This window comes from Elephas maximus, chromosome 9 (assembly GCF_024166365.1).
Source record: "Elephas maximus indicus isolate mEleMax1 chromosome 9, mEleMax1 primary haplotype, whole genome shotgun sequence".
NCBI classification, from domain to species: domain Eukaryota; kingdom Metazoa; phylum Chordata; class Mammalia; order Proboscidea; family Elephantidae; genus Elephas; species Elephas maximus.
Window position 1 is genome coordinate 42,181,452 of NC_064827.1, and position 24,910 is coordinate 42,206,361.

General features: G+C 42.0%; 1 protein-coding gene across 4 annotated transcripts; it reads right to left on the minus strand.

Moving 5' to 3' along the window:
* Nucleotides 1–1,437: 1,437 nt before the first annotated feature.
* Nucleotides 1,438–23,264, minus strand: APTX (aprataxin). Of its 4 annotated transcripts, none has more exons than XM_049897064.1 (8): nucleotides 22,875–23,264; nucleotides 17,959–18,095; nucleotides 16,197–16,243; nucleotides 15,608–15,694; nucleotides 14,693–14,752; nucleotides 13,669–13,895; nucleotides 9,159–9,262; nucleotides 1,438–8,193 (listed from the first exon to the last, which is right to left on the minus strand). In XM_049897064.1, the coding sequence occupies exons 2-8, from the start codon at nucleotides 18,089–18,091 to the stop codon at nucleotides 8,039–8,041; spliced, it is 813 nt and encodes a 270-aa protein (XP_049753021.1). In that variant the 5' UTR covers nucleotides 18,092–18,095; nucleotides 22,875–23,264; the 3' UTR covers nucleotides 1,438–8,038. The 4 variants fall into 4 exon arrangements, with proteins under 4 accessions (XP_049753021.1, XP_049753020.1, XP_049753023.1 ...); XM_049897063.1 differs by having other exon boundaries at nucleotides 15,392–15,694; XM_049897066.1 differs by lacking the exon at nucleotides 15,608–15,694.
* Between the last annotated feature and the right edge of the window lie 1,646 nt (nucleotides 23,265–24,910).

Genomic DNA, 24,910 nt, shown 5'->3' on the forward strand with positions numbered 1-24,910 from the left:
CAATGGCAGCAAGATGTTTATCAGAATCCGAACCAACACACTTGACAGTTGATAGCTCTAACAGAAAGAGTTCTGTTTTCTCTATGCTTTCAAAATGTATGGCACAGTTTTCAAATTTACCCATCAAAATTTTATGGAGATACTGCTATGGCCCAGGCTCTCTGAATTGTACTCGGTATGTGATAGAAAAGCAAAGAACAACATCTGTCCTAGAGAGCCTCAGTCTGGTGAGAAACAGGGTCCCCACCCTGTAAAGTGATATACACTCTGTATTCTTACTTATTCCCTGGGGCAGGGAGGAGTTTTCTGGGAAGGTAGAAAAGAATGGTGATTATACAGTCGTAAAAATGAAAACACTTAAAATCTGTGTCCTTTACTGCACATAGATTATACAACCACTTTAAAAATGAGAAAGAAGTTTAAAAACATGAATAATCTGGTAGCCATGAATGAAATTGATAGTTAGGAAAAAATTCCCCCCTCCCGGAGAAAGAAAGTGGCAACCTCACTTGGTTTTCATAGGCCAGTAACATCAAGACATGTATGAGTATACATAAGGGTAACTATGGATATGGATATATATATGTTATATATAAGAATAACTATGGGTAGGTGGTTTAATAAAGTGAGGATTACATTCTTGGAGTGCAGAGAGGACAGAAAACAGAGATGAAAGATATTGGGTCGTGACAGATAGACAAACCAAAAAACCAAACCCACTGCCGTCCAGTCGATTGCAACTCATAGCGACCCTCTAGGACAAAGTAGAACTGCCCCACAGAGTTTCCAAGGAGTGCCTGGCAGATTTGAACTGCCAATCTCTTGGTTAGCAGTTGTAACACTTAACCACTACGCCACAAGCATTTCCACAGATAGACAAAAGAGGTATTAAAGACCTCAAGGAAATCGATGAAACCCCATAGAAAGCTTTTGGTTAGCACAGCTCAAGGCCCCTGGGGTTTAAGATCCCTGCTGGTTAGTACTGCATTTATATTGTTCAACTCTTGGAGAAAATAATGAGTTTGATGCACCAGAGCCAAGACTGACTTTGGAACAAGGGACCTTTATAGATTATTATACCCTTATCCATAAAAGGGGGAAAACAAAATTATGTATGATAAGGATTAAATGAAATTATTTTAATAAAGTCCTTATCATTATACCTGGCACATAGGATTTAGACAAATGTTAGCTGCTATTATCATTAATTATTACTAGTTATTACTACACACACTTTCACAAGCAATCACTGCGGCATCTCATTTTTGAAAGGCAATAAGGTCAAATGTGGTCTCTAGGATAGATGTTTCCCCTCTCTAGACGTAAGCTTGTTAAGGGTGTTTTATTTTTTTGTTTTTTTACAAACTCAAGAATAAAAGAAGACACATTCCCAAATAGATCGACAATTTGATCAAAAACAATTTTTTATTTTCCCTTTACCTTCAGTTTGATATTATCCAAAAATTGACTTGATTAACCATAAAGACAAGTGAAATTCTGATACATGCTATGACATGGATGAACTTTGAAAACATCATGCTGAGTGAAATAAGTCAGTCACAGAAGGACAGATATTCCTTGATCCCACTTTTGTATCCTATTTATACATAAAATATCTAGAATAAGCAAATACATAGAGACCAAAGTTTACTAGTGGTTACCAGGGACAGGTGGGAGGGACAAACAGGGAGGTATTGCTTAAAGGGCACTGAGTCTCTGTCAAGGGTGATGAAAAAATTTGGAAACAGTGGTGATGGTTGCAAAACAGTGAGCATAATTATTGTCTCTGAATCACACACATGAAAATGGTTGAAATGGCATTTCGTTATATATATTTCACCACAACAAAATTAAATTTATAAAAAGTCAACTTGATCCAACCGTTGCATCCAAGGTTGTTCTGAGGGAAAATTGAGGCTTTGGTTCTGTGCAATCTTTTCATTCAATAGGTACCTTTTTGTACCTCAGAACTCATTTTGTGATTGCCAGCTGAATTTCCAATACTTTTCAACTACTTAACAGAGATGCCTCAAAGGAACTTTATTTTCAAGCAACAGATCCAAGCAAGCCAGCAAGACTTTACAGCTGAACTGTGAACATATGGCTGAGTATTTCCTCACCAATCGGGAACTTTATTAGAAGTTCCTATATTAGAAGAAAACTCCATTCCCCCGCCCCCTCATTCTAGACCCTTTGCTCAGAGTGAAGGAGAATTAATGACACAGGCTTCCTGAGAAAGGAACATTTAGGTGGTCTTGGATAGGAGGGAATGAAAGGACGAGAGAGACTAAGCCTCCCCACAAAAGAGGGAAAAAGAAAGTTACAGAACAAGTTAAGGCCAGTTAAAACCTATCAGCACCTTCGGAATAAAAAAGAGACCATTCAGACTGCTCTGATGAAAGGGTGCCACATAATCCGAGGGAGGAAGGGTAAATGAAAAGTAAGGAATAGAAATACTATATACACAGCCCTCTGTTTCTATACTCTGCATTAGGTCAGTTTGGACACGGCTTTGCTCCCATTAGTCAGACCTGACATGGAAAGACCAAATTAAGTACAATAAATGCTAACTATATGGTCTGAAACTAGAATTGCTTGACACATTTGAGCAACTTTTACAGATCAGGAAGAGGGCCTGCTGCAAGTACGAGGGTTGATAACTAAAGAATAGGCCTGACCCGGTACCATGTGGGATTATTTCATGAGGCTGAATTCCCATGCCCCTTTTCAATGGAGAGAGCTGCTCAGTCACACACACTTTGGCTACATGGGGCACATGCAGAGTAGTGCAAATCCACCCCTCAATACCAGAAAGCACAATTATATATGAGTCCCAGCTACGCTCACCAGAGAACACATTCACAGCAAATTCAAATTTCTAATTCCTGAACTATTTCGAGTCACCCCACATTGTGGCCACTCAAGACTAGAACAAGCAACTTCTAGAATAGAGGAATTTAGCAAAGTTGCAGGGTACAAAGTCAACAAAAATCAGTTGATACTATAGATTGAGTTATGTTCCAAAAAAATATGTGTTGTAAACCCTAGCCTCTATGCCATTTGGGAATGGGTTGTCTTAGTTATGTTAATGAGGCAGGATTAGTGTAGGGTGTATCTTGAGTCAATCTTTTTTAAGATATAAAAGAGATTAAACAAGCAAGCAGAAGAGAGATGGTGGCAGAGGAAAAGACAGATGCCAACCCACATGAAGATCACCCAGGAGCAGAAGCTCAAGAGACAAGGACTTTTCTTCAGAGCCAACAGACAGAGACAGGCTTCCCCTACAGCCAAAATCCTGAATTTGGAGTTCTAGCCTCCTAAACTGTGAGAAAATAAATTTGTTAAAGCCACCCATTTGTGGTATTTCTGTTATAGCAGCACTAGATAACTAAGACAGAATTTGGTACCAGGAGTGGGGTGTTACTTAACGGATACCTAAAACGTGGAAACCATTTTAGAATTGAGTAATGGGTAGAAACTGGAAGAGTTTTAAGATCCATAATAGTAAAAGCCTAGATTGCCTTAAAGAGACTGTTGGTAGACTTATGGACATCAAAGGCAATTCCAGTAAGGGCTCAGAAGGAAGCAAGAAGAGCTAAAGAGAAAGTACCCTCTTAGAGAATACATATGGCACCAGCAACAGAATGTTGCTAGAAATGTGCACCTTGAATGTACTTCTTGTGGGACTTTAAAAGAAAAATGATGAACATGTGTTTGGACAATGGCCGAAGGGTGATGCTTTTTATGCAGTCGCAAAGAACTTGTCTCAATTATGTTCAAAAGTTGGTAGAACTCGTAAGTGATAAACTTGGATATCTGGCTGATAAGATTTCTAAACAAGTTGTTAAAGGGGCCGTGTGCTTTCTCCTTGCCACTTATAGCAAAATGCAAGAGGAAAGCGATGGACTTTAAAAAGAACCGTGAAATCTGAAAACAGAACTTAAAGATTTGGGAAATTCTGTTGTTCAAACTGAGGACACCTGTTCTTGAATATTCACCAAGGACATGGCTACACAACCTATTGTTAAAGAGATTAAGCCTGTGAGTAATGGATCTAACCAGCTACTACAGCCGAAAACCCAACAGCCAAGACTGAAGGGGACAGAGAAAAAAAGGGAAAGAACTCTGTCTGCTTCTTCCTCTACAGGCAGGAAACAGCCCCAAGGAGCTACACCTGTTGTCCTTCAAGAAAAGAAAAGGACCATCCCTGGAGCAGCTCAGAGATCAGCAGAACTGTTGGAAGGAGCACAGGAAGTAGAGCTGCCTCAGTCTCAAAGGGTGGGGTCATGGCCTCTAGGATTTCAAATGGTGGAGTCCCAGTCTCCTGGATCTCAAAGGATAGGACCACAACCTCCTAGGTTTCAGAGTCAAATCTTCACCAACTCAGCTCTGGAGAGTGGGGGGCCCCTGGTAAGGTGTGCCAGGGGATGGGGACGTTGCCCAAAGCTGAGGGGGCAGGGCTTCCATGCCCATGGGGCAGAAGAATGGGCCTGTCAGGCCCAACAGGGTGAGGTAGCCACTTAGATGGACTAGGAGAATGGGGCTGCCTAAAGCTGAGGGAGCAGAGTTTCCAACCCAGAGGGCCTGGAAGGTGGAGCTGAAACCCAGGGCAGAGGGGCCTCCACCTAGAATTCAGAGGCCATGGCCAACACCCAGAGTCTGGAGGGTGGGGTCATTGCCCAGATGGTCTCAGAGAACTAATGTAATTTGTTCTGCTCAGTTTTGGACTTGCTTGATGCCTGTTATCCCTTCTTTCCCTCCAATTTCTCCCATTTGTAATAGAAATGTCTACCATGTGCTTGTTCCACCGTTGTATTTTGGAAACAGATAAACTCTACATTTCACAGGTTCACAGATGAAAAGGAATTTTGTCCCACAATGGAATATGCCCAAAGTCTCACCCATATTTGATAAGATGATTCAGAAGATGAGAATTTAGACTTGAAATGGATTTAAGACTTTTTGGATGATGTGAGGGTATAAATGTTTTGCATGTGGCAAGGACATGAATTTGGGGGGGATCAAAGCGTGGAACGATATGGATTGAATTATGTCCAAAAATATGTGTTGTAAATTCTAACCTCTATGCCTGTGGTTATTAATTCCATATGGGAATGGGTTGTCTTTGTTACGTTAATGAGGGACTACTAGTGTACAGTGTATCTTGAGCCAATCTCTTTTGAGATATAAAAGAAATCAAACAAGCAGAAGAGAGATGCTAAGCCACAAGATCTCCCAGGAGCAGAAGCTCAAACAGACAAGGACCTTCCTCCATAGCCAACAGAAAAAGAAAGTCTTCCCCTAGAGGAGGTACCCTGAACTCAGATTTCTAGCCTCCTAAACTGTCAGAAAATAAATTTCTGTTTGTTAAAGCCACTCACTGGTGGTGTTTCCATTATAGCAGCACTAGATAATTAAGACAGGTTTCTATACATCAGCAATGAAAAATCTGAAAGGGAAATTAGAGAAATAATTCCATTAACAATAACGTCAAAGAGTATAAAATACAGAGGAATAAATCTAACCAGGGACATGAAGGACTTATACAATGAAAACTATAAAGCACTGCTTAAAGAGATGAAAGAAGACTTAAATAAAGGGAAAGGTGTCCCATGTTCATTGATCGGAAGACTTAGTATTGTTAAGATGTCAATACTACCCAAAGCAATCTAGAGATTCAACACAATTCCCAATTAAAATCCTAATAGCCTTCTTTACAGAAATAGAAAAACCAATGCTCAGCTTTATAAGTAATGGTACCAAAACCCAAAACAAACCCACTTCTGTTGAGTCAATTACAACTCATAGTGACCCTGCAGGACAGAGTGGAACTGCCCCACTGGGTTTCTAAGGCTTTAAATCTTTATAGAAGCAGACTACCACATCTTTATCCTGTGGAGCGAATGGTGGGTTCGAACCACCGACCTTTTGGTTAGCAGCTGAGCACTTTAACCACTGCACCACAATGGCTCCTATGGAATCCCAAGAGGCCCAGGATAGCTAAAGCAATGTTGAAAGTGAAAATCAAAGGAGGAGAACTCAGACTTCCTAATTTTAAAACATACTATACAGCTACAGTAATCAAAACAGCTCAGTATTGGTATAACAATAGACACACAGAACCATAGGATAGAATTCAGAGCCCAGAAATAACCCCACACATCTATGATCAACTGATTTTTGACATAGGTGCTAAGTCCATTCCATGGGGAAAGAAGTGTCTCTTCAATAAATGGTGCAGAAAAACTGGATTTCCACGTGCAGAAAAAATGAAACAGGATCCATGCTTCACACCGTTACTAAAAGACAAATTCAAAATGGATTAAGGACCTAAATGTGCAAACTAAAACCATAAAATTCTTAGCAGAAAAAGCAGGGGCAACATTGTCAAGCCTAGTTTTTAACAATTTTATAATAGCAAAAGCACAAAATGCAAAATAATAAATGGAACCTCATAAAAATTACTAACTTTTGTTCATCAAAAGACTTTGCCAGGAAAGTGAAAAGACAAGCTACCAACCAGTAGAGTATCTTCAGAAACCATATATCCAACAAGAACCAAATAACCAAAATATATGTATCAAACTTTGACAACTTAACAAAAAGACAACTCAATCACCAAAACAACTCTTCACCAAAGAGGATATTCAAATGGCCACCAAACACATGAAAAGATGCTCAGTGTCAACGGCCATCAGAGATATAAATCAAAACCACAATGAGATGCCATTTCACTTCCACTAGGATGGCTAAGGTAAAAAAAAAAAACAGAAAACAACAAATGTTGGTGAGGATGTAGGGAAACTGGAATCCCTACCCATAGTTAGCAGGAATGCAAAACGGTACAGCCATTGTGGGAAAAAAACCACCATATGACCCAGCAATTCCACACCTAGGTATATACCAAAAAAACTTGAAAGCAGAGATTCAAACAGAGATTTGTACGTGAATGTTCACTGCAGCACTGTTCACAATAGCCTAAAGGCAGAAACAACCTAAATGCCCATTAACAGATGAATGGCTAAACAGAATGTGGTACATATATACAATGGAATACTGTACTACTCAGCCAGTACATGCTACAACATGGATGGAGTTTGAAGAAATTACGCTGAGTGATATAAGTCAATCGAAAAGGACAAATATTATATGACCCGACTCATATAAAAGAAATGACAAATGTATAGAAAACAAAGTTTATTAGTGCTTACCAGGGGCAGGAAGAAAGGAGGAAGAGGGGAGGTTAACGGTGATGGAAATACCACATTATTTGAATAAGGGTAGGGTTGTACTGCCGATTATTGTAACTGCTGTCAATAAGTTGTACACCTGTAAAAAGCTGAATTGGCAAAAGTTGTGTAATAGATATATTTACAACAAAGACAAAAAAGGAAGAGGAGCTGCTGAAGCTGAACATGTAAAACCAAAAACCTCATGGGATTTGGTTTCTTGATTTGGAGGTTCAGGGTCATGATTTCATGAGACATCCCAGTTAATAGGCCTAATGTAACATGTTTAGTGCCTCTGTTCTACCTCCTTGTTCGATGTGTAGTCCTGGGGTCTTAAAGCTTGTAAGCGGCCATCCGAGGCACAACAATTGGTCTCTATTCTCCTGGAAAAACAGAGGAAGAAAGAGAGTCAGGAACACAGGGAGGCTATGGACTGTGTGGCTAATTGCCTTCATTCACAACCATCTCCGTTGTCATAAGACCAAAAGACCTAGATGATGCCCAGCTACCATTACTGAACATTTTGATCAAAGATTCCATAGAAGAATCCTGGTCAAAAGGGGAATATGCAGAACAGAATTTCAAATTTCCAATGAACTCCAGACTTCCTGGAGCCAGGAAGGTTGGATGAACAACAAAATAAATAATATTAAAAATAAATAGACAGATAATAGAACAAACTTTCTGAACAAGCTGCCATGTTTTAATTCAAGAAATAAGTAAAAGTTCACAAGCAATCCAAAACAAGTGCCAGGAGTTCGTGCCAAAGGATTGGCCACACTTGCTGCAGAAGTTCGGTCTCCTCAGAGTCACTTCGGCCAGTGCTTCCTGAGATGCTCCTTCAGCTGAGGAATAGAAGGTAGCAGCTGCCGACACTCATGACAACGAAGGGGCAGCTTCAGGAGCTCGGGCATCCCATCTCGAACAGTCACTCTGCCAGCCTCTTGTACCATCTCGATCACAGCTGCAGGCAAGAGAAAAAGTTCAGATTCCAGCTACTCTGGAAGGCTGGTATATCAAAAACAGAAAATGTGCCTCCAAATCAAGATATGCCAGATACCTTAAAGTTCTGAAAATCACATTGAGTAAGGGTAGGGTTGCACCACCGATTATTGTGAACTGTTGTCAATTACAATTGACAATTGACTCCCTGCTAGGAAAACGGGCTTGATGAGCTTCTAAAATGAACAACCTATCTTGAGATGACTCCATGTCTTCGGACACACCCTAAGCAATCCATGGAACTATGTCGAGGGCTTATCACAGTGCTTTACCCCTGCTGGCCCTTGGTAAATGGTAGCTATCATTGTTAATACCCCAGCATACTCAAATTCTATAATATATAATCAGGAAATGCCACCTTCTACGTGTGTAATGGTTAAGCACTACGGCTACTAACCAAAAAGTCAGCAGTCGGAATCCATCAGCTGATGGGAACCCTTTGGAGCAGTTCTAGTCTGTCCTATAGGGTCGCTACGAGTTGGAATCAACTCGACAGCAACGAGTTTGAGGGTTTTTTTGGTACATATACACAGCCTTCCCCTGTCAAAGAACCACTTTGGACATGAGGTAACCCCTGAGCTCCCACCCAGCTGATGGCAGAAGAGACAAAGGACTGTTGAGAGCTTTCCCGTCTGTGAACTCCAATAATCCTCAGGACAACTTAAATCCCCTCCTGTTACAATAGAACACCATTTAGACCCTGATGAAACAGCTTTCTCAGTCACCCAAGAAGGCTGTTTACAGCAAAATGGCAATTCTACTACAATCCAAATAACCCGGTTTCTCTTAATGGAGCTCTCTTTACAGAGAACACAGAGTTGCACATGGGTTTTTGAGGTCAGGTTATTATTTACAAAAACAACTGAATCAAATAGAAGAACAGCTGAGAAAGTGAAACAAATGTGGAAATCAAAGAACATGGCTTACCTTGTGATTCTAAGAAGTATTCCGTATTGAAAGAATTCCAATGTTTTTTGTTTTTAAGGCAGGGGGAATCAAAGTCCTGGCTGATCACATGAAGGTGCACATGGCTAGTTGAAAGGAAAAAAAAACCGACCATTAAAAACTACGGTTAAATCAAAATGACAAACAGCAGAAGTAGGGGTGCATACAGTATGGATAGTATGAATCCAATTCATTCATTCATTCACTTAACAGTATTTAATACTTAAGTACCTACAAGGTGCCAAGCACTATTCTAGGCACCAGGAATTTAGCAATGAGTAAGACAGGAAAAGCCTCTGTCCTTATAGAAATTACATTCTAATGAAGGGAAAAATACAATAAGCATATAAATAAAGGAAATTCAAATCGTTATCATTGCTAAGAAATAATAAAACTAGGAAATGGGACAGTGAGTGTCTGGGGTTGAAGTTGCCTCTTTACTAGTTAGTGTGTTCACAGAAGGCCTCTCCCAGGCAGTGATTTCAGCTGAGAAAGTAGCCAGGCAAACAAGGTCTGAGGGAGGAGTGTTTCATGGAAGAGGGGAGGACAAGCACAAAGGCCCTGAGACGAGAAAAAGCTTGTTGTAACCAAGGAACATAAAGAAGGTTAATGTGGTCAAGCGTGGTAAATAAAAAAGAGAATGGTTAGAGACTAGGTAGAGGCCAGATCATAAAGGCTCTTACAGACAGACAAGGGATTCGCATTTTATTCTGATCACAGTGGGGAGCCACTGAAGGATTTTAAGCAGAGGAGCGCTGATACATGATTCATACTTTTGAAAGATCACTGTGGCTGTGGTGTGGAGTAAGGACTGTAAGGAAGGTAAGAGGGACACAGGGAGACCAGTTAGGAAGCTGTTGCAGTAGCCCAGGCCAGAAAAGAGTGTGGTTTAAACTAGAGCTGTAGCAGCTGAGAGGGTGAGAAGCAGTCCAATTTCAAATATATTTTGGAATAGATCCAGCAGGGCTTACTAAAGGATTAGTTGTGGGTTTGGTCTAAAACACTGGCTGGTCCCACTTGCTGAGATGGAGAAGGCAGGGAATAGCAGATTTGGAAAAGCACATCAAGAGTTGTGTTCTGGGCTTATTAAATCTGATAGAATGCTTTTTTGTATAGTTTTGACTCTTGGAATGATAGTAATGTTTCACATTTCCCCAGTAAGTTATCAAAATCAAGCAGTATATGGGGGAAATCAAAATGGAACGTAAGCAGTAACAAATAAACTTAATTGGATTATAAATGAATAATGAAACCACACTGAAAAGGATGGGAAAAAAATAGCTAATCTAAGTAACTTCAGAAAACAGTATTAGAACTGGATACTGTAAGGCTAAAGACAAAAAGAACTGTACACAAATTATGTACTAATTAGTAATGTCTTTCTCACAGGTTAGCAGTTCTGTAACTATTTTATATGTATACTAAGATTGAACAAATAAGTGAATCTATTATAGCTAATGAGAGCCAGGTTTCTCTGTTGGAGAAAGAAGTTACAAATAGGGAAAGGGGGAAGACTAGAATGACCCCTGTGGTGCTGGTCTGAAATCAATGCAGATGTGCTATTTATGTTTTAGTATTCACTCATATATTTCCTAGCTCTATCTGCTGAGAGGGCCTATGAGCAATGATACCCCAGAATCAACCACTTCTCTCATTACAGAAACCTAGTGCCCAGGTCTTGGTTTATATATAAATACTACTCTCCAATAAAAGTAACCAGGGCTCCTTGGAGAAGTGGTCCATCCCATAGCTGGGACAGGACGAATACAAGATGAGCCTGGACATCTTGTGGGGCCAGAAAATAAGGAAGTGCTAAAAATATATAGGATGATCATGTAACTTGGGAATGGATAAGGGTGATGGTTGAACGATATGATGTCATTTAACTGTACATGAAAACAATGTTGAAATGGGAAATGTTTTGTTACATATATATTAACCACAATTAAAAAAAAAAAAGTTGTGGGGGCATGTCAAAATGACACAGGATCCAAGCTTAAGGAGTTCATAATGGCTAAGGATGAAACACTTTGACTAACAAAGTAATGATGGTAATGAATTATAACCTATGTAATAAGTATTCACGAGTCCATAGTGATAAACAAACAACTGAATAAATAATGGAGAAAGGACAGTGCTATCATACAGAAAAATTCCAATTAATAATCAGAAGGAATGAGAGAAACAGAAAATAATCATTGGGCAAACATCATATTAACAATGTTGTGGGCAAGATCCACCAAGAGATACCAAAATCACCGGGCAAAAGTTTAGTGAGAAATAAGATAATAGTGTAATCTCAAAACATATCTCCTCCACAATATTTATCAATTACAAATGGAAAAATAGTAACTTTGAATGGAGAAACCTGGCAGACACCACCTTAACCAAGTGATCAAGGTTAACATCACCGTACCAATGGAACACACTTCTAATAGGATGCACTGAGAAAGACATAACATCACTTCTATGGAGTTTTCGGCTAAAAAAAAGCGCAACCTCAGTCTAATCATGAAAAAACATCAGATAAGCCCAAAATGAGATACCGTACAAAACTGGCCCAAACCAAAACCAAACCTGTTGCCAACAAGTTGATTCCGACTCATAGTGACCCTACAGGACAGAGCAGAACTGCCTCACAGAGTTTCCAAGGAGCAGCTGGTGGATGTGAACTGCCAACCTTTTGGTTAACAGATGTAGCACTTCATCACTACGCCACCAGGGTTTCCACAAAACTTGCCAGTACTCCTCAAAAGTCTCAAGGTCATTTGAACCAGGAAAGAAAGCAAAACTAACACCAATTGAGGGAGACTAAGGAGACGTGAAAAATAAATGCAATGTGTGATCCTGGAATGTATCCTGGAGCAGAAGGACATTAGAAGAAAACCAGTGAAATTCAAATGAGGTCTAAAGTTTCAGTTGTGAAGACGCTGTGGAAGATCTTCGTTTTGCTACATACTTTCCCCTATTATGTTTTCAAATTGAAAACATATTACCTTCACAATAAGAAATATTTGTTTACTACGTTTTCTTTTCTATAATGTCTATTCAAAATCACATCATGAAGAGTGATCATAAAAGGGTAGGTAAGTGGTAGCTTACTGACTTACTGCTCATTTTGCTTCCCACCCACACCTGCCACAGCGCTTGCTTTTAGCATTCTCCCTAACACAACAGCACTTATATGAAAAAAGGTACAGACGCCACGGTTACTACGTGAAAACAGATAACTAGTCATGGGCTCTGCTTTTACAGAAATAGGAATATGGGTGAGTTTTCTTCCTAAAATTTCAAATACAGTTTAACAATTTAAAAATATCTGTCTGTCTGTCTGTGTCTGTCTATCTATCTATAAAATGAGATACAGCATACATCTACCCTATGACTCAACAAATCCACTTCTAGGTATTTAACCAACAGAAAAAAAAGTCTGTCCATGATATATGCAACAACATGAAGGTCAAAATTACACTGAACAAAAAAAAGCCAGACACAAAAGTGTGCACATTGTATGAGCCCATTTACATGAAGTTCTAGAATAGACAAAACTAACCTATGCTAAAAGAAATCAGGGCAGTGTTGGGGGGTGGGGGAGGACTGACTGGCAAGGGGCACAAGGGAATCTTCTAGGATGAGATGATGAAAATGTGCTGTATCTTGACCAGAGTGATAGTTACATGGGTGTACACGTTTGTCAAAACTGATCAAACTACACACCTTAAGCATTTTACTGTAGGTAAGTGATGCCTCAATTTGAAAGAAAGAATTTGATGGGGAGGATGGCAAAAAGGTTCCACTTGGTTAAAGCGGTCAGTAATCTAAGTCATATAATTACCTACTTAAATAAAATGTAAGAGTATCGAGTGGTTAAAAAAAATAAAAAAATCAAGGTAAAAACTCTGAAATCCCATTAGTCTGATGATCTTGTTGATGCTTAGCTCAAAGGAACTGTGGAGATCCTCCTTGCCTGCATTCTCTGAAAAGAATCCATCAGTCCTTTCCAAGTCCTTCTGGGAATGAGCCGAAAGGAAACCAACTCTACACTTCTCTCTCGTTTTATTTTAAATCTTAGATCTACGAAGCTGCCGTTATAGAAATCTATGGTGTTTGTTTCCTTCAGAGCCATGGTCCTTAAGCATTTTGGAGTTATGATCTATGGGCTCTTTTGAAACATCTGACAAAAGTCACTGACCACCATCCTTAACCTGAGTATGATGCAACTGCTTCATCTAGTGCTACGTCAGGCCCTCAAAGGTTGAAACTTCTGAGAGGAGCAAAAAACCACATGTGATTGAATTACAATTAGAAGTAGAAACTCAAGGCTTGCCAGGAAGTCAGGCAGAGGGTGGAAACTTCAGCCCATCTGCCTTAGAACCATCCCACCCTACTTCCCTGGGCCTTGGGGCTATCAGCACACTCAGCAAGCCCAGCCTGTTTCCACCTGTCCACCTTGGCAGAACCAGGAGGCACCAGCACTACCCACCAGGTTTACCTCATGCTGGGGATGGCATGGTAGCCCAATCGAAAGCGGAGTTTGCTGGAGCCAGCACAATCTGCAATCACCTTTTCCCCCACAGTGTGCATGTGTTTGAGGAGCTCAAGGTGTTCCCGGGTCACAGCCTTCAGACTGGAAATGGAGGCCCATGGTAAGACCAGCCAGTGATGACGCGCCTTGGGATATTTATCCTTAATCACCACCACCTGCTCATCTTTGTAAACCTAGCAGAGGCACAGAGAAGGAAACAGACATCTACTGAGCATCTTCTGGGTGCCTGGTGCTGTTATATTCATTAATTCGCTAAATCTCCCCCACAATCTTGTACAAAAGGTTTTAGTATCCCAATATTTTTAGATGGGAGTGCTGAGACTCAGATAAGTTGAATGTCTTGAGCAAAGTTACCAAGTGGCAAATCTAGGACTCAAACCTAGATCTAGCTGACTGCAGAGTCAGCGTTCTCAACTATCATACTATACAGAATACACAGAAGATACGGAATACAAAATAGTTCCATGCAGCTGATGTGAAATTGCCACAGGCATAAATCTGAATATACTCTTCTCTACTCCAAGGGTAATGTGATGCACACACCTGTGTTCCAAGAAGCCCTATCAGCCCTGGCCCCTCGCTAATCCAGGATATAATTTAAGAACTCAGAGTTCCTTCCAGGATGATGCCTAACTATTAACCCCAGGGTAACCCAGTAACTACAGTCACGATACAAAGCTCCCTTGAAAGGGACCACACTAAGGTTAACACAACTTACTAGTACCCAGAAGTTTAGGAGGGACAAGGGGAAGGAAGATTCATTTGAAGTATTTAGCTTCTTTCCAAAGAATTCCAGTTGCTACCATTACTGCCAATGGGAAAAGCCATTTGTTCTCACAAAACAGCCCAAGAAAACAAATCTCATTCAAAGAACTGATCTCCTTTGATTTCATTTGTAGTGTAGATATGACCTCTGTGGAAGGGTCATTTAAAACATGAAATAGACTTTAATCCCGAAATTTATTCTCACCTGCATTTTGGGATCCTGCATAGAAATCTTCAAACCTTGACTCCAGTGGCCTAATGATACCTAAGACATAAAAAGGGCGATGTAAATTACAAAAGCCAACAGCTAAATCTGGCATTAGTTAATCTAGGGGGTAACAGCAAAGTCCCAGCAAACTTGGAAATAAGGTTAGTTTTTGAAATTAAACTAGCTGCCTTTGCTTTCATCTACTACCTTGTAGGACTAAAAGCCCTCCCCACTCTCTTCCTATTTTGGAGCTGGGTGTCATGATAGAGGCCAAAAACGGTACACAATGTGAACTGCGTTATCTTCTTTGCCCTCTCACTTCTATCTACAGCCTGATTAAGTTTCCACTTTCATATCAGGATGGGAATTATACGACCTAGGAAATCTTTTCCAGTGCTAAACTTTTATACGTATATAAACGATCGACCCATTTTTAAATGGTTCAATGTTAACTCCACTGCCATTATCGCTCTACCTTCAAGTGGCTTACCTCAGGAATTCAAGAGAAAAATAAATAAAGGGACATTCACCCAAATGATTTTCATCCCACAAACAAGTAACTCTTTCATCACGGTTAATAACCCTCGTCGCGGTTAATAACCCCTTTACATGACTGGGTTTTACAGTGTACAAAATGCTGGAACCGTCATTGTATCTTTTAATCTCCACATCATCTGTCAAAAACCCTACCCTCACCTTTTTGGTAGCTGCATCTTCCTCCTTCTCTGTGGGCACAGAGCATTGGGTAGGGCTGCTCTTGGGATCCAGTCCTGTCCCTGGCTCAGCTTCCTGGGCAACATCCCTTTCTACAGAATCACTGTCACCTGACCTCTTTCTCTTCCTGGGTGTTTCCAGGCCAGGGCTCTTTGCCTCTTCCTCAAACTCTACAATATATGGATAAAGTTCATTCACCATGTGGAGAACCTGGCCAGGCTGCAGCTTCACCTCTTGGTCCTTCCCAATTATGACTGAGTCAATGCTGGTGGGATTGACCCCTACCTATAGAGTAAATCATCAGAAGATAGTTTTAACAACTGCAATAACACCTTTTATAATTCAGCCATTTACAAAACAGGGTCTGTTTCCAAAAGTTCATTTGTAAACTGGCTACAGGAAGTTTAGAACACATTTTCCCCACAGAAACAGTTTCCTAAATCAGCTATAATACCAAGCTGACCCACAGAACCCTTGTTAATCTGTACTGTGGCATGCTACCATCGCCAATTTTTCTGCAGAAAATCCAAGAGGCTGGAACACATCTCCCAGGCCATGGTCCAGGGTCAAAAAACAATTTCTCCCTTTCCCCTGCCCTACATTCCTTTGACAGAAGCAATTCCTCCCCCATTTCCCAACACTCCCGGAATTTAGGTTTGTTGGGAGAAGCCTTCGAAAGGCAGGAGACCTTTCCACACATGAGAGAATAGCCTTCATTGGCTGGCACAGACACTCTAAATTCAACAGCATAAGAAAACCATCAAGTGTAACATCGAAATACACATACCTGCTTTACCTTGACATATCCCTTGTTACACTCTGCTTTCAACTGTACTGAAAGAGATTGGGAAAAAAGTTAAACTTAAATGTTACTTAGAAGAAGCACCTGCTTCTGTTCTCCCTACAAGACAGTGAAGCCTCACTCCAGAGAGCAACTTGACAGATGCTCCCCCAAGGCCTATGAGCGTGTTACACAGAGGGCTGGGGCTCCAAACCTCACCAATTTCTAAGAGCTTCAAATCCTCCATAAAATGTTCAACAGTGTACATACTCCTTTAGCTACTGCTAATATTCCAATGGGAAACCCTGGTGGTACAGTGGTTAAGTGCTATGTCTGCTAACCAAAAGCTCAGCAGTTTGAATCCACCAGGCACTCCTTGGAAACTCTATGGGGCAATTCTACCTGTTCTATAGGGTCACTATGAGTTGGAATTGACTCGACAGCAATGGCTCTCTTGGCTCTAATATTCCAATAGGCAAGCTTCATCGAACCCCCACATATCTCCCTATTCCAGAGCCCCTGACCCACTTGGGATCAGACTCAGCAGTCAGGAAAGATGACCCACCTCCCTCACAAGCTACTGACTCAGGATTAAATCCGACTTCCACTATTATATGAAACTATCAGATGCCTTCAACAGACACCCTGGTGGCATAGTGGTTAAGAGCTATGCCTCCTAACTAAAAGGTCGGCAGTTCAATCCACTAGGTGCTCCTTGGAAACCCTACAGGGCAGTTCTGCTCTGTCCGATAGGGTCGCTATGAGTTGAAATCGACTCAACGGGAATGGGTTTGGGTTTTTTTCTTTTTTTTTTTTTTTCGGTTCAACAGACAAAGAGGTAAAAGATACATTCCTGGTAAACAAGCTCAGCTGGTCCTGGGTAGGGGAGTGGAGGGAATGTTCTGGAAAGAGGATTGTAGTGGTAAAACAGATGTAACATTAAACGTGCAAGTTTAGGTAAGTGTCTGGGGTGAGACAGGGAGAAAAGAAGAGACCCCACAGCTGCTCACCAGGGAGAACAGCAGAGGGCAGACCTGCATGCATGTAGGTCCCATGCAGCTGATGCTGTGAGAAGGGGAAGAGAGAAATGCAGCGTCTGCATCTGTCTCTTGGGCCTAACCACTCAACCGTGGCTTTACTCCCATTTACATTAACTCGTGGGAAAGTCTGTAACCAGTGCTGCAGACTCCAACTCTCAAAGTCCAGAACGCTTGGAAAACCCTGCTATTGGGGTCACACTGCAGATGTGTTAGCAGTGAGTACATGCAACTATCAAAAAATGAGGTACATGGTAAGGCTTTTCCTGAGAGCAAGGACTTTCATTTCATTAAACCCCAGGAAAGTCATTTCAAGAGCTGGAAGCTATGGTCTTACTGAGACACCAGCCTCTTGCGGGGCAATATGTATAGGACAAAACCACTTCATCACTTCTCAGACACAGTTTCAACCTAAAGACCTCAGAATTCATCTTGCCCACTGCCCAGTGAGGAATTTCCCTGGGCAAAGCAGGATACAGGCCTCAGTTCCATTATCCCGTGCTAACAGGATGGAGTCTGCCTGCCTCTAACATTCACCCAACCCATCCTGAATATCACCACGTGGGAAGGCAGAATTAGGAATGAATGGGGCCCAGGTGTTGGCCAAAAGAGTTCAGTCCCTGAGTTTTGTTTATGGCAGGGGACAGGTTTTCATCAACAGCACCCAGGAAATGTGCATCTTATCCTGGGGAACCAAGCATGGTCATCTCTACATTCCTATGGCCAGTTACCTTGCTGTCGAGAACATTTCTTATCAGTGATCTTGGTCTCGGGGCTGCGCCCAATCACAACTGCTTCCAAATGTGGGAGCCTGATTCGCTGGTGCCGGCTGTCCTGTCTCACCAGCCAGCACACCCGCATCATTACCCTGAGACAAAACAGAAGAATAAGAGAATCGCTGGAAAAACAACTGCACCAGCATGGCAAGTCCTGCAGGGCCACACCCCAGCACCATCTCACACACCATTTACCAGCTGTTCATCTTAAGGTAAGTGACTTCACCCCTCTAGTCTCAATTTCCTCCCCTGTAAAATGAGATAATGACAGCCCTCATGAGGCTGTTGTGGAGGTTAAATGAGATACTATGGGTATTTACCTGATATTGTGCACATTTACCTGTGTCTGAATCATGCTAAACAATCAAATATTTGTAAAAATCAAAAAAACCAAATCTGTTCCCGTCTAGTCAATTCTGACTCATAGCAACCCCACAGGACATAGGGTTTCCAGGGAGTGGCCGGTGGATTCAAGTTGCTGACCGTTTGGTTAGCAGCCATATCACTTAACCAATGTGCCTAGGTTTGGTGATATACCCTATGTACTGGATGTTGGGCTACATGCTAAGAATCAAAGGATGAATAAAGGTGCAGCCACTGTAGAAATCTGTTGGCGGTTCCTCAAAATGTTAAAGATAGAATTACCATATGACCTAGAAATTCCACTCCTAGGTATATACCCAAAGGTACAGAGCAGGGACTCAAACAGATATACTTGTACACCAACATTCATTCCATAAACAGATGGATACACAATATGTTTATATATGTGGTATATATATGCAATATTTTTCAACCACAAAGAGAAATTAAGTTCTGATATACACTATGACATAAATGAACCTTGAAAACATTATGCCAAGTGAAATAAGCCAGACAACAAAGGACAGCTACTGTACGATCTAACTTTTGTGAAATATCAAGAACAGGCAAATGCATAGAGACAAAAAAATTAGTGGTTACCAGGGGCTAGGGAAAGAGGAGTTATTGTTCAATGGGTATAAAGTTCTTACGGATTGAATTGTATCCCCCAAAAATGTGTGTCAACTTGGCTAGGCCATGAGTCCCAGTATTGTGTGGTTGTTCACCATTTTGTCATCTGATGTGATTTTCCTGTGTTGTAAATCCCACCTCTATATTAATAAGACTGTTATGTTAATGAGGCAAGACTCAATCTACAAGATTAGGTTGTATCTTGAGTGAATCTCTTTTGAAATATAAAACGGAAACTCAAGCAGAGACATGGGGGACCCCCTACCACCAAGAAAGCAGAGCCAGGAGCAGTGCACATCCTTTGGACCCAGGGTCCCTGTGCTGAGATGTTCCTTGACCAGGGGAAGATTGATGACAAGGACCTTCCCCTAGAGCCAAGAAGACAAAGAAAAACTTCCCCTGGAGCTGGGTCCCTGAATTCAGACTTCTAGCATACTAGACTTGAGAGAATAAATTTCTGTTTGTTAAAGCCATTCACTTGTGGTACTTCTGTTATAGCAGCACTAGACAAATAAGAGTTTATGTTTGGGGTGATAAAGTTTTGAAAAGAATAGTAGTGGCAGCTGCAAAACATTGTGAATATAATTAATGCCACCAAATTGTACAATTAAAATGGATAAAATGGCAAATTTTACATTTTATGTATATACATCTTACCACAATTAAGATGAAAGATGACTAAAACATTGTCCCTGTCTTTAAGGGGCTCAGGGTGCAGGGGGCAGACAGACTCATATTCCAGTTATTACTATATAATATGATAAGCACTGTTAAGAAGGGATTAACTAAATTGTGCATTAGCTCAGGGAATTGTTCTCTTGCAGAGAGTATCAAAAAAAAGGCTTCAGGAGGAAGGAATACTTATGCTGGGTTTTAAAGGATGAGGAGGAGTTTGCCTAGCAGGCAACTAAGGGTGTAAGAAGAGAGAATGTTCTTCAGGCCATAATGTGTCTTCATGTGTATCAGAGAGTTTCCCTTCCTTAACTGCCATAATATACCGATGTTAGAACAATACATTGTACTGCCATCTGCCAGAAGAGTGTCATGATAAATATACAAATGTACAGTTTTTAAAGTGTGAATGTGGCACCGATACACAAAATGCACATCAACAGTGGAGGTGCTGATGTCCTAGGCACCTGGAAGAGCACATGCACTAAGACGCCACGTGGCACGACTATGGGGCACAGGGGTTGGAGGAGAGGGACAGGAGACATGGTTGTAGAAGCAAGAGATCAACTTGTGCAAGATCTCATGACCATGTTGAGAAGCTCAGACCTGATGCTGAGGGCAACAGAGAGACAGCAGAGGTCTGAGAACAGGGAAATGACAAGACCAAGTGTGGTTTTCACTGGAAAACAACCTTTATGGCCATGTAGGGTATCAGCAGTAGAAGATAAAGAGGCAAGAAATTCAGGAGACAGATGAGGCCTGAATAAAGGCAGAAGCAAAGGGGGTGGAAAGGAAGAAGAATCAGGAGAAATCATGAAGATGCTTAATTACTGACTGGATCTGAAAATGACAAAGGAGTAAAGAGAGACACCAAGATTTCTAATTTGGACGCTACCCATTAGTTAAAATGAGGAGTACACAGGGAGGCATTATTTGGGGATAGAGAGGTAGGGGACAGAGAAATGATTTCAGATTGAAACAGAATTACAGTACATTAAGTTGCTTGCGGAACATCCCAGGGTCAAGCTGGGATAGATGGGTACGGTGCTCAGAAGAACATATATATTCGAGAGGCATCAACATGTTATTAGAGCTGAAGCAGAGAGAGGATGAAATCACCCAGGGAAGCAGCAGGGAATTATGGGCGAGGTCAGGGCTGGATTTTGAGATGCCTCCCTAGACTCTTATCAAAGCTGAAGCCTCTAACATCACCTCTCTAGGAAACGTAGCCTGCAGTCGATACAGCACTTATCATGCCCTCTGCACAAGCACTGTGTCCATATACCAAAAAACCAAACCCACTGCCATCAAGTCGATTCCGACTCATAGTGACCCTATAGGACAGAGTAGAACTGCCCCACGGGGTTTCCAAGGAGCACCTAGTGGATTCGAACTGCCGACCTTCTGGTTAGCAGCTGTAGCACTTAACCACTATGCCTCCAGGGTGTGTGTCCGTAAGTATTAGGAAAAGAAACCATATTTTTAAAAATCAGAATTGCATTACCTTCTGCAAAGACAAGATAATGCAAAGCAGAGTGAGCATATCACTGCTGAGGATGTACAAATCCATAGGAATTGGATTAGTCAGGAAAAGCTTCTGGAAGCCACCCAGTTAGAAAGGGCCAGGAGCCAAAGCACTGATAAGTAAGAAAAGGAGTGCGAGGGAGCATTCTGCTTTAAAAGGCACAAATAATGGCACAGATTCAGTACAGGCAGGCCATGGGTTGTGGGTGGAAAGCAGGCCTTAGTTGACTAAACCAGAGGAGCTATACCAGGGAGTCATAAAAGGCAGAGGTGTTGAAAGAACACTAAGCTAAAAAGTTTAGACAATATAATCAACAGGAGACAAATGCCAACATTTGAGCTACACAGTAAGGTGAAACAGCAGAATTCAAAGAATACTGTGCCAACAGTTGTGTATAGGCAGGCTAGAGAGGAGAAATCTGGAGTCAGGGAAATTAGTCCGGGAGGCTGTTAATGTAATATAGACCCAAAGAGGAGTCCAAAAGGCAGTTTTTTTGTGAAGGAGATGATGCAAAGAGCATGAGGAGTCAGCTATAAATGTAAAATCATAAGCTTGAAGTCTCCAATGATAACGATGCTATAAGCAGGTCCCACTTTTAAATGCTATGTGTTCTGAGGACATCTGTTTGCATTTGCTGGAAACTGATGAGCGTGCAGTAATGGATCGAGAAGTGAAGCATGTGTCAAGCATTGGCAAATAGGACATGTGGTCACTACTGAAGTTGACAATAAAAGAAGCCAGGACAGAATGCAGTTTGGGAGCAAAAAACCAAACCCATTGCCAACAAATTTGATTCTAGTTCACAGCGATCCCATTGGACAGAGTAGAACTACCCTATCGGGTTTCCAAGGTGTGGCTGGTGGATTCCAAGTGCCAACCTTTTGGTTAGTAGCTAAGCTCTTAACCACTGCGCCACCAGGGCTCCTTATTCGTAGTGAAGGTAGAATGAAAGCAAGACCTAAGTAGCTCATGTTAAAAAAAAAAAAAAAATCACGGGACAACACTGATGGTACAACTAAGGTGGAAGGGCACAAATCTGTATCGTCTACTCATATGAAAAATCCTGTTTCTAAGCATTCCACATGATTCCCAAAATAGGCAAATTCCCATAAGGCTTCAAACCTGGACCAAATTAATTCCAAATGGAAATTATATCCCTGCCTTGGTGAACCTTTCACTGATACCATAGGGAAAGGCTTGCTTGTTCCGGCCTTCCTACAAGGCCCGCTGAGAACGCTGTCATCTACGATGTACAACGTCTACTGTAAAGAGCCCTCAAGATAAGTTTCTCTCAGCGAACGTTTCCGAAGGAAACACTATCCTTCCCGACAAGCTGAGCCGCCTCCCTGTGTAGGCCAGTGCCCACTCTCTAATTAAACTTTTTTCTACTTGTGTTGAGACCAAGCTAGATTCAGATGTCCGGGCACACGTGAACAAACCAGAAGTGGAGCAGAGACCAAAGTGAGCGCCCACTGAAACACCACCCACGGCAGCTAAAGGAGGGAAATAGGGAGCCAAGAGCCCTAGAGCCCGAAGGTGGGGCAACGCCTACCGGGAAACGGGAAGGAAGCTTTGAGCACGTTAATGAAGGCACATTCCTCAAGGGCTACCCCGGCCTAAGGCCTCAAACCCTCAGCTTTTAACGCGGCCAGCAGAGCAGGCAGGCCAGCGACTCCCTTACCTCAACACAACCGAGACCGACACGATCTCTCTGTTCCGGCCGTGCCACACCGTTTCCGGCGCTGCGGGATGACGTCCCGAGAATGGCTGGAAAGCAACCAATGACGTTACGAACCCCTCTCAGAAGATTGGCTAAGACGGTCTCACCCAATTCCGGGTTTGGGAAATGTCCGCTATTAGCGGTCTTTTTGTGGGCCGTGGGCCAAGTGTAGCCCCTGACAGTTATCCTTGTGGGGACGAGGTCTCTCAGCGTCTTTCTGCCCGAGGGCTGCTGCCTTGTCACCGCCTATCAATCTCTGAATTGGGAGAGACTTCATGCAGCTGTCCCTTCTGTGTTTCTAGCCGGCCGTGCAGGCTCTCTGCACTCCCTCTGCGAGGCCATCTTTTCCGCTGCTAGTGCCAGCTGTAGCATTGCTTCCCCCTTTTCTAAGCTACAGTTGGCTTTCTCCTATTGTTGGGAGGGGTGAGGGGCGGGGAAAACCTACTAAGATTTTTTTTTTTTTTTTTTTTTTTTAGTGCTGTCTTCGCTAATAAGGAAACCCTGTTGGCTAGCGGGAAACCCTGGTGGTATAGTGGTTAAGTGCTAGGGCTACTAACCAAAAGGTCAGCAGTTCGGATCCCCCAGGCGCCCCTTGGAGACTCTATGGGGCAGTTTTACCCCCCTGTCCTATAGGATCGCTATGAGTCGGAATCCACTGGACAACACTGGGTTTGGTTTGGTTTTTTGGTTGATGGCTAGTGGTAAAGGGCTAAGGCTGCTAACCAAAAGGTCGGCAGTTCGAAGCCACCATGCGCTCCTTGGAAACTGTATGGGGCAGTTCTACTCTGTATATATAGTAGTTATGAGTCGGAACTGACTCCACGGCTAGGGGTCTTAAGGGCAATCAGAGAAGAGAGAAGCAGGATGCTGGGATGAAGTGTGTTTACTGATTTTTATAGTAATTCTAGGAAGTTCCATAACAGTCGTGTACTGCAATTATCCAAAGGCATTTTCTTAGATAAAAGAATTCCTACATCGTGGGTGAAAGAATAATCGTTTTTGTCAAAGACAATAGAAACTGAACCTTTAAGAGTCAAGTTTCTTGATCAAGATGGATTATTGTTTTCTTCAAATATAAAATCAGACACTCAACGGTATAACATCAGAGCCATCAAGACAGAGTGGGAGGATCTTCCGGGAAACAGGGAAGAGAGATTTGCTCTTGTTAGAAAAGAAGATGCAGGCTTAAATTAGGGCCACACCAGGAAGTGGGGAAACACAGGAAGCATCTCAGGAGCCTCAGAGCCAGGGTTCATGGCAGTGGAATGTGGTTCACTACTCAAGATAAAAAGCAGCAGCTCTGATAACCTGGCTAGTTTTGTTGTTTGCTCAGAATTAAGCTTCTCTTTGCTTCTACCTGCTTTGTCCTTGTGTGTCCTGCATTCAAATTTTGAATTGTATCATTCTAATTGGATTATTCACCCTATAATATGAAAAATTGGGCAGTTTCCACGCCCGGCCTGTTAGGTCTAGCCCATTGTCTATAGTACAGTAGTGGCATAGCTAAGGGGATGGCAGGCACTTAAGAGTTTCCAGACTCCGCTAGAGAACCATAGAAAATTTATCACAAACATAAATTAATAGAGTGGTCTGCAATACTATCTAAGGCAGTAGTCCTTAAGTATAGTTCCAAGATTGATATATTTATGACTGGCTTTGGCCAATGGCACATTAGCAAGCATGATGCAGACAGAGGCTTGATAAGTGCTTACACGTTGTTGTTGTTAGGTGCTGTCGAGTCCATTCCGACTCATAGCGACCCTGTGCACAACGGAATTAAACACTGCTCGGTCCTGCACCATCCTTACAAGCCTTGTTATGCTCGAGCCCATTGTTCCATCCATTGTGTAAATCCACCTCGTTGAGGGTCTTCCTTTTTTCCACTGACCCTGTACTTTACCAAGAATGATGTCCTTCTCCAGAGACTGATCCCTCCTCACAACATGTCCAAAGTACATAAGACACAGTCTCGCCATCCTTGCTTCCAAGGAGCATCC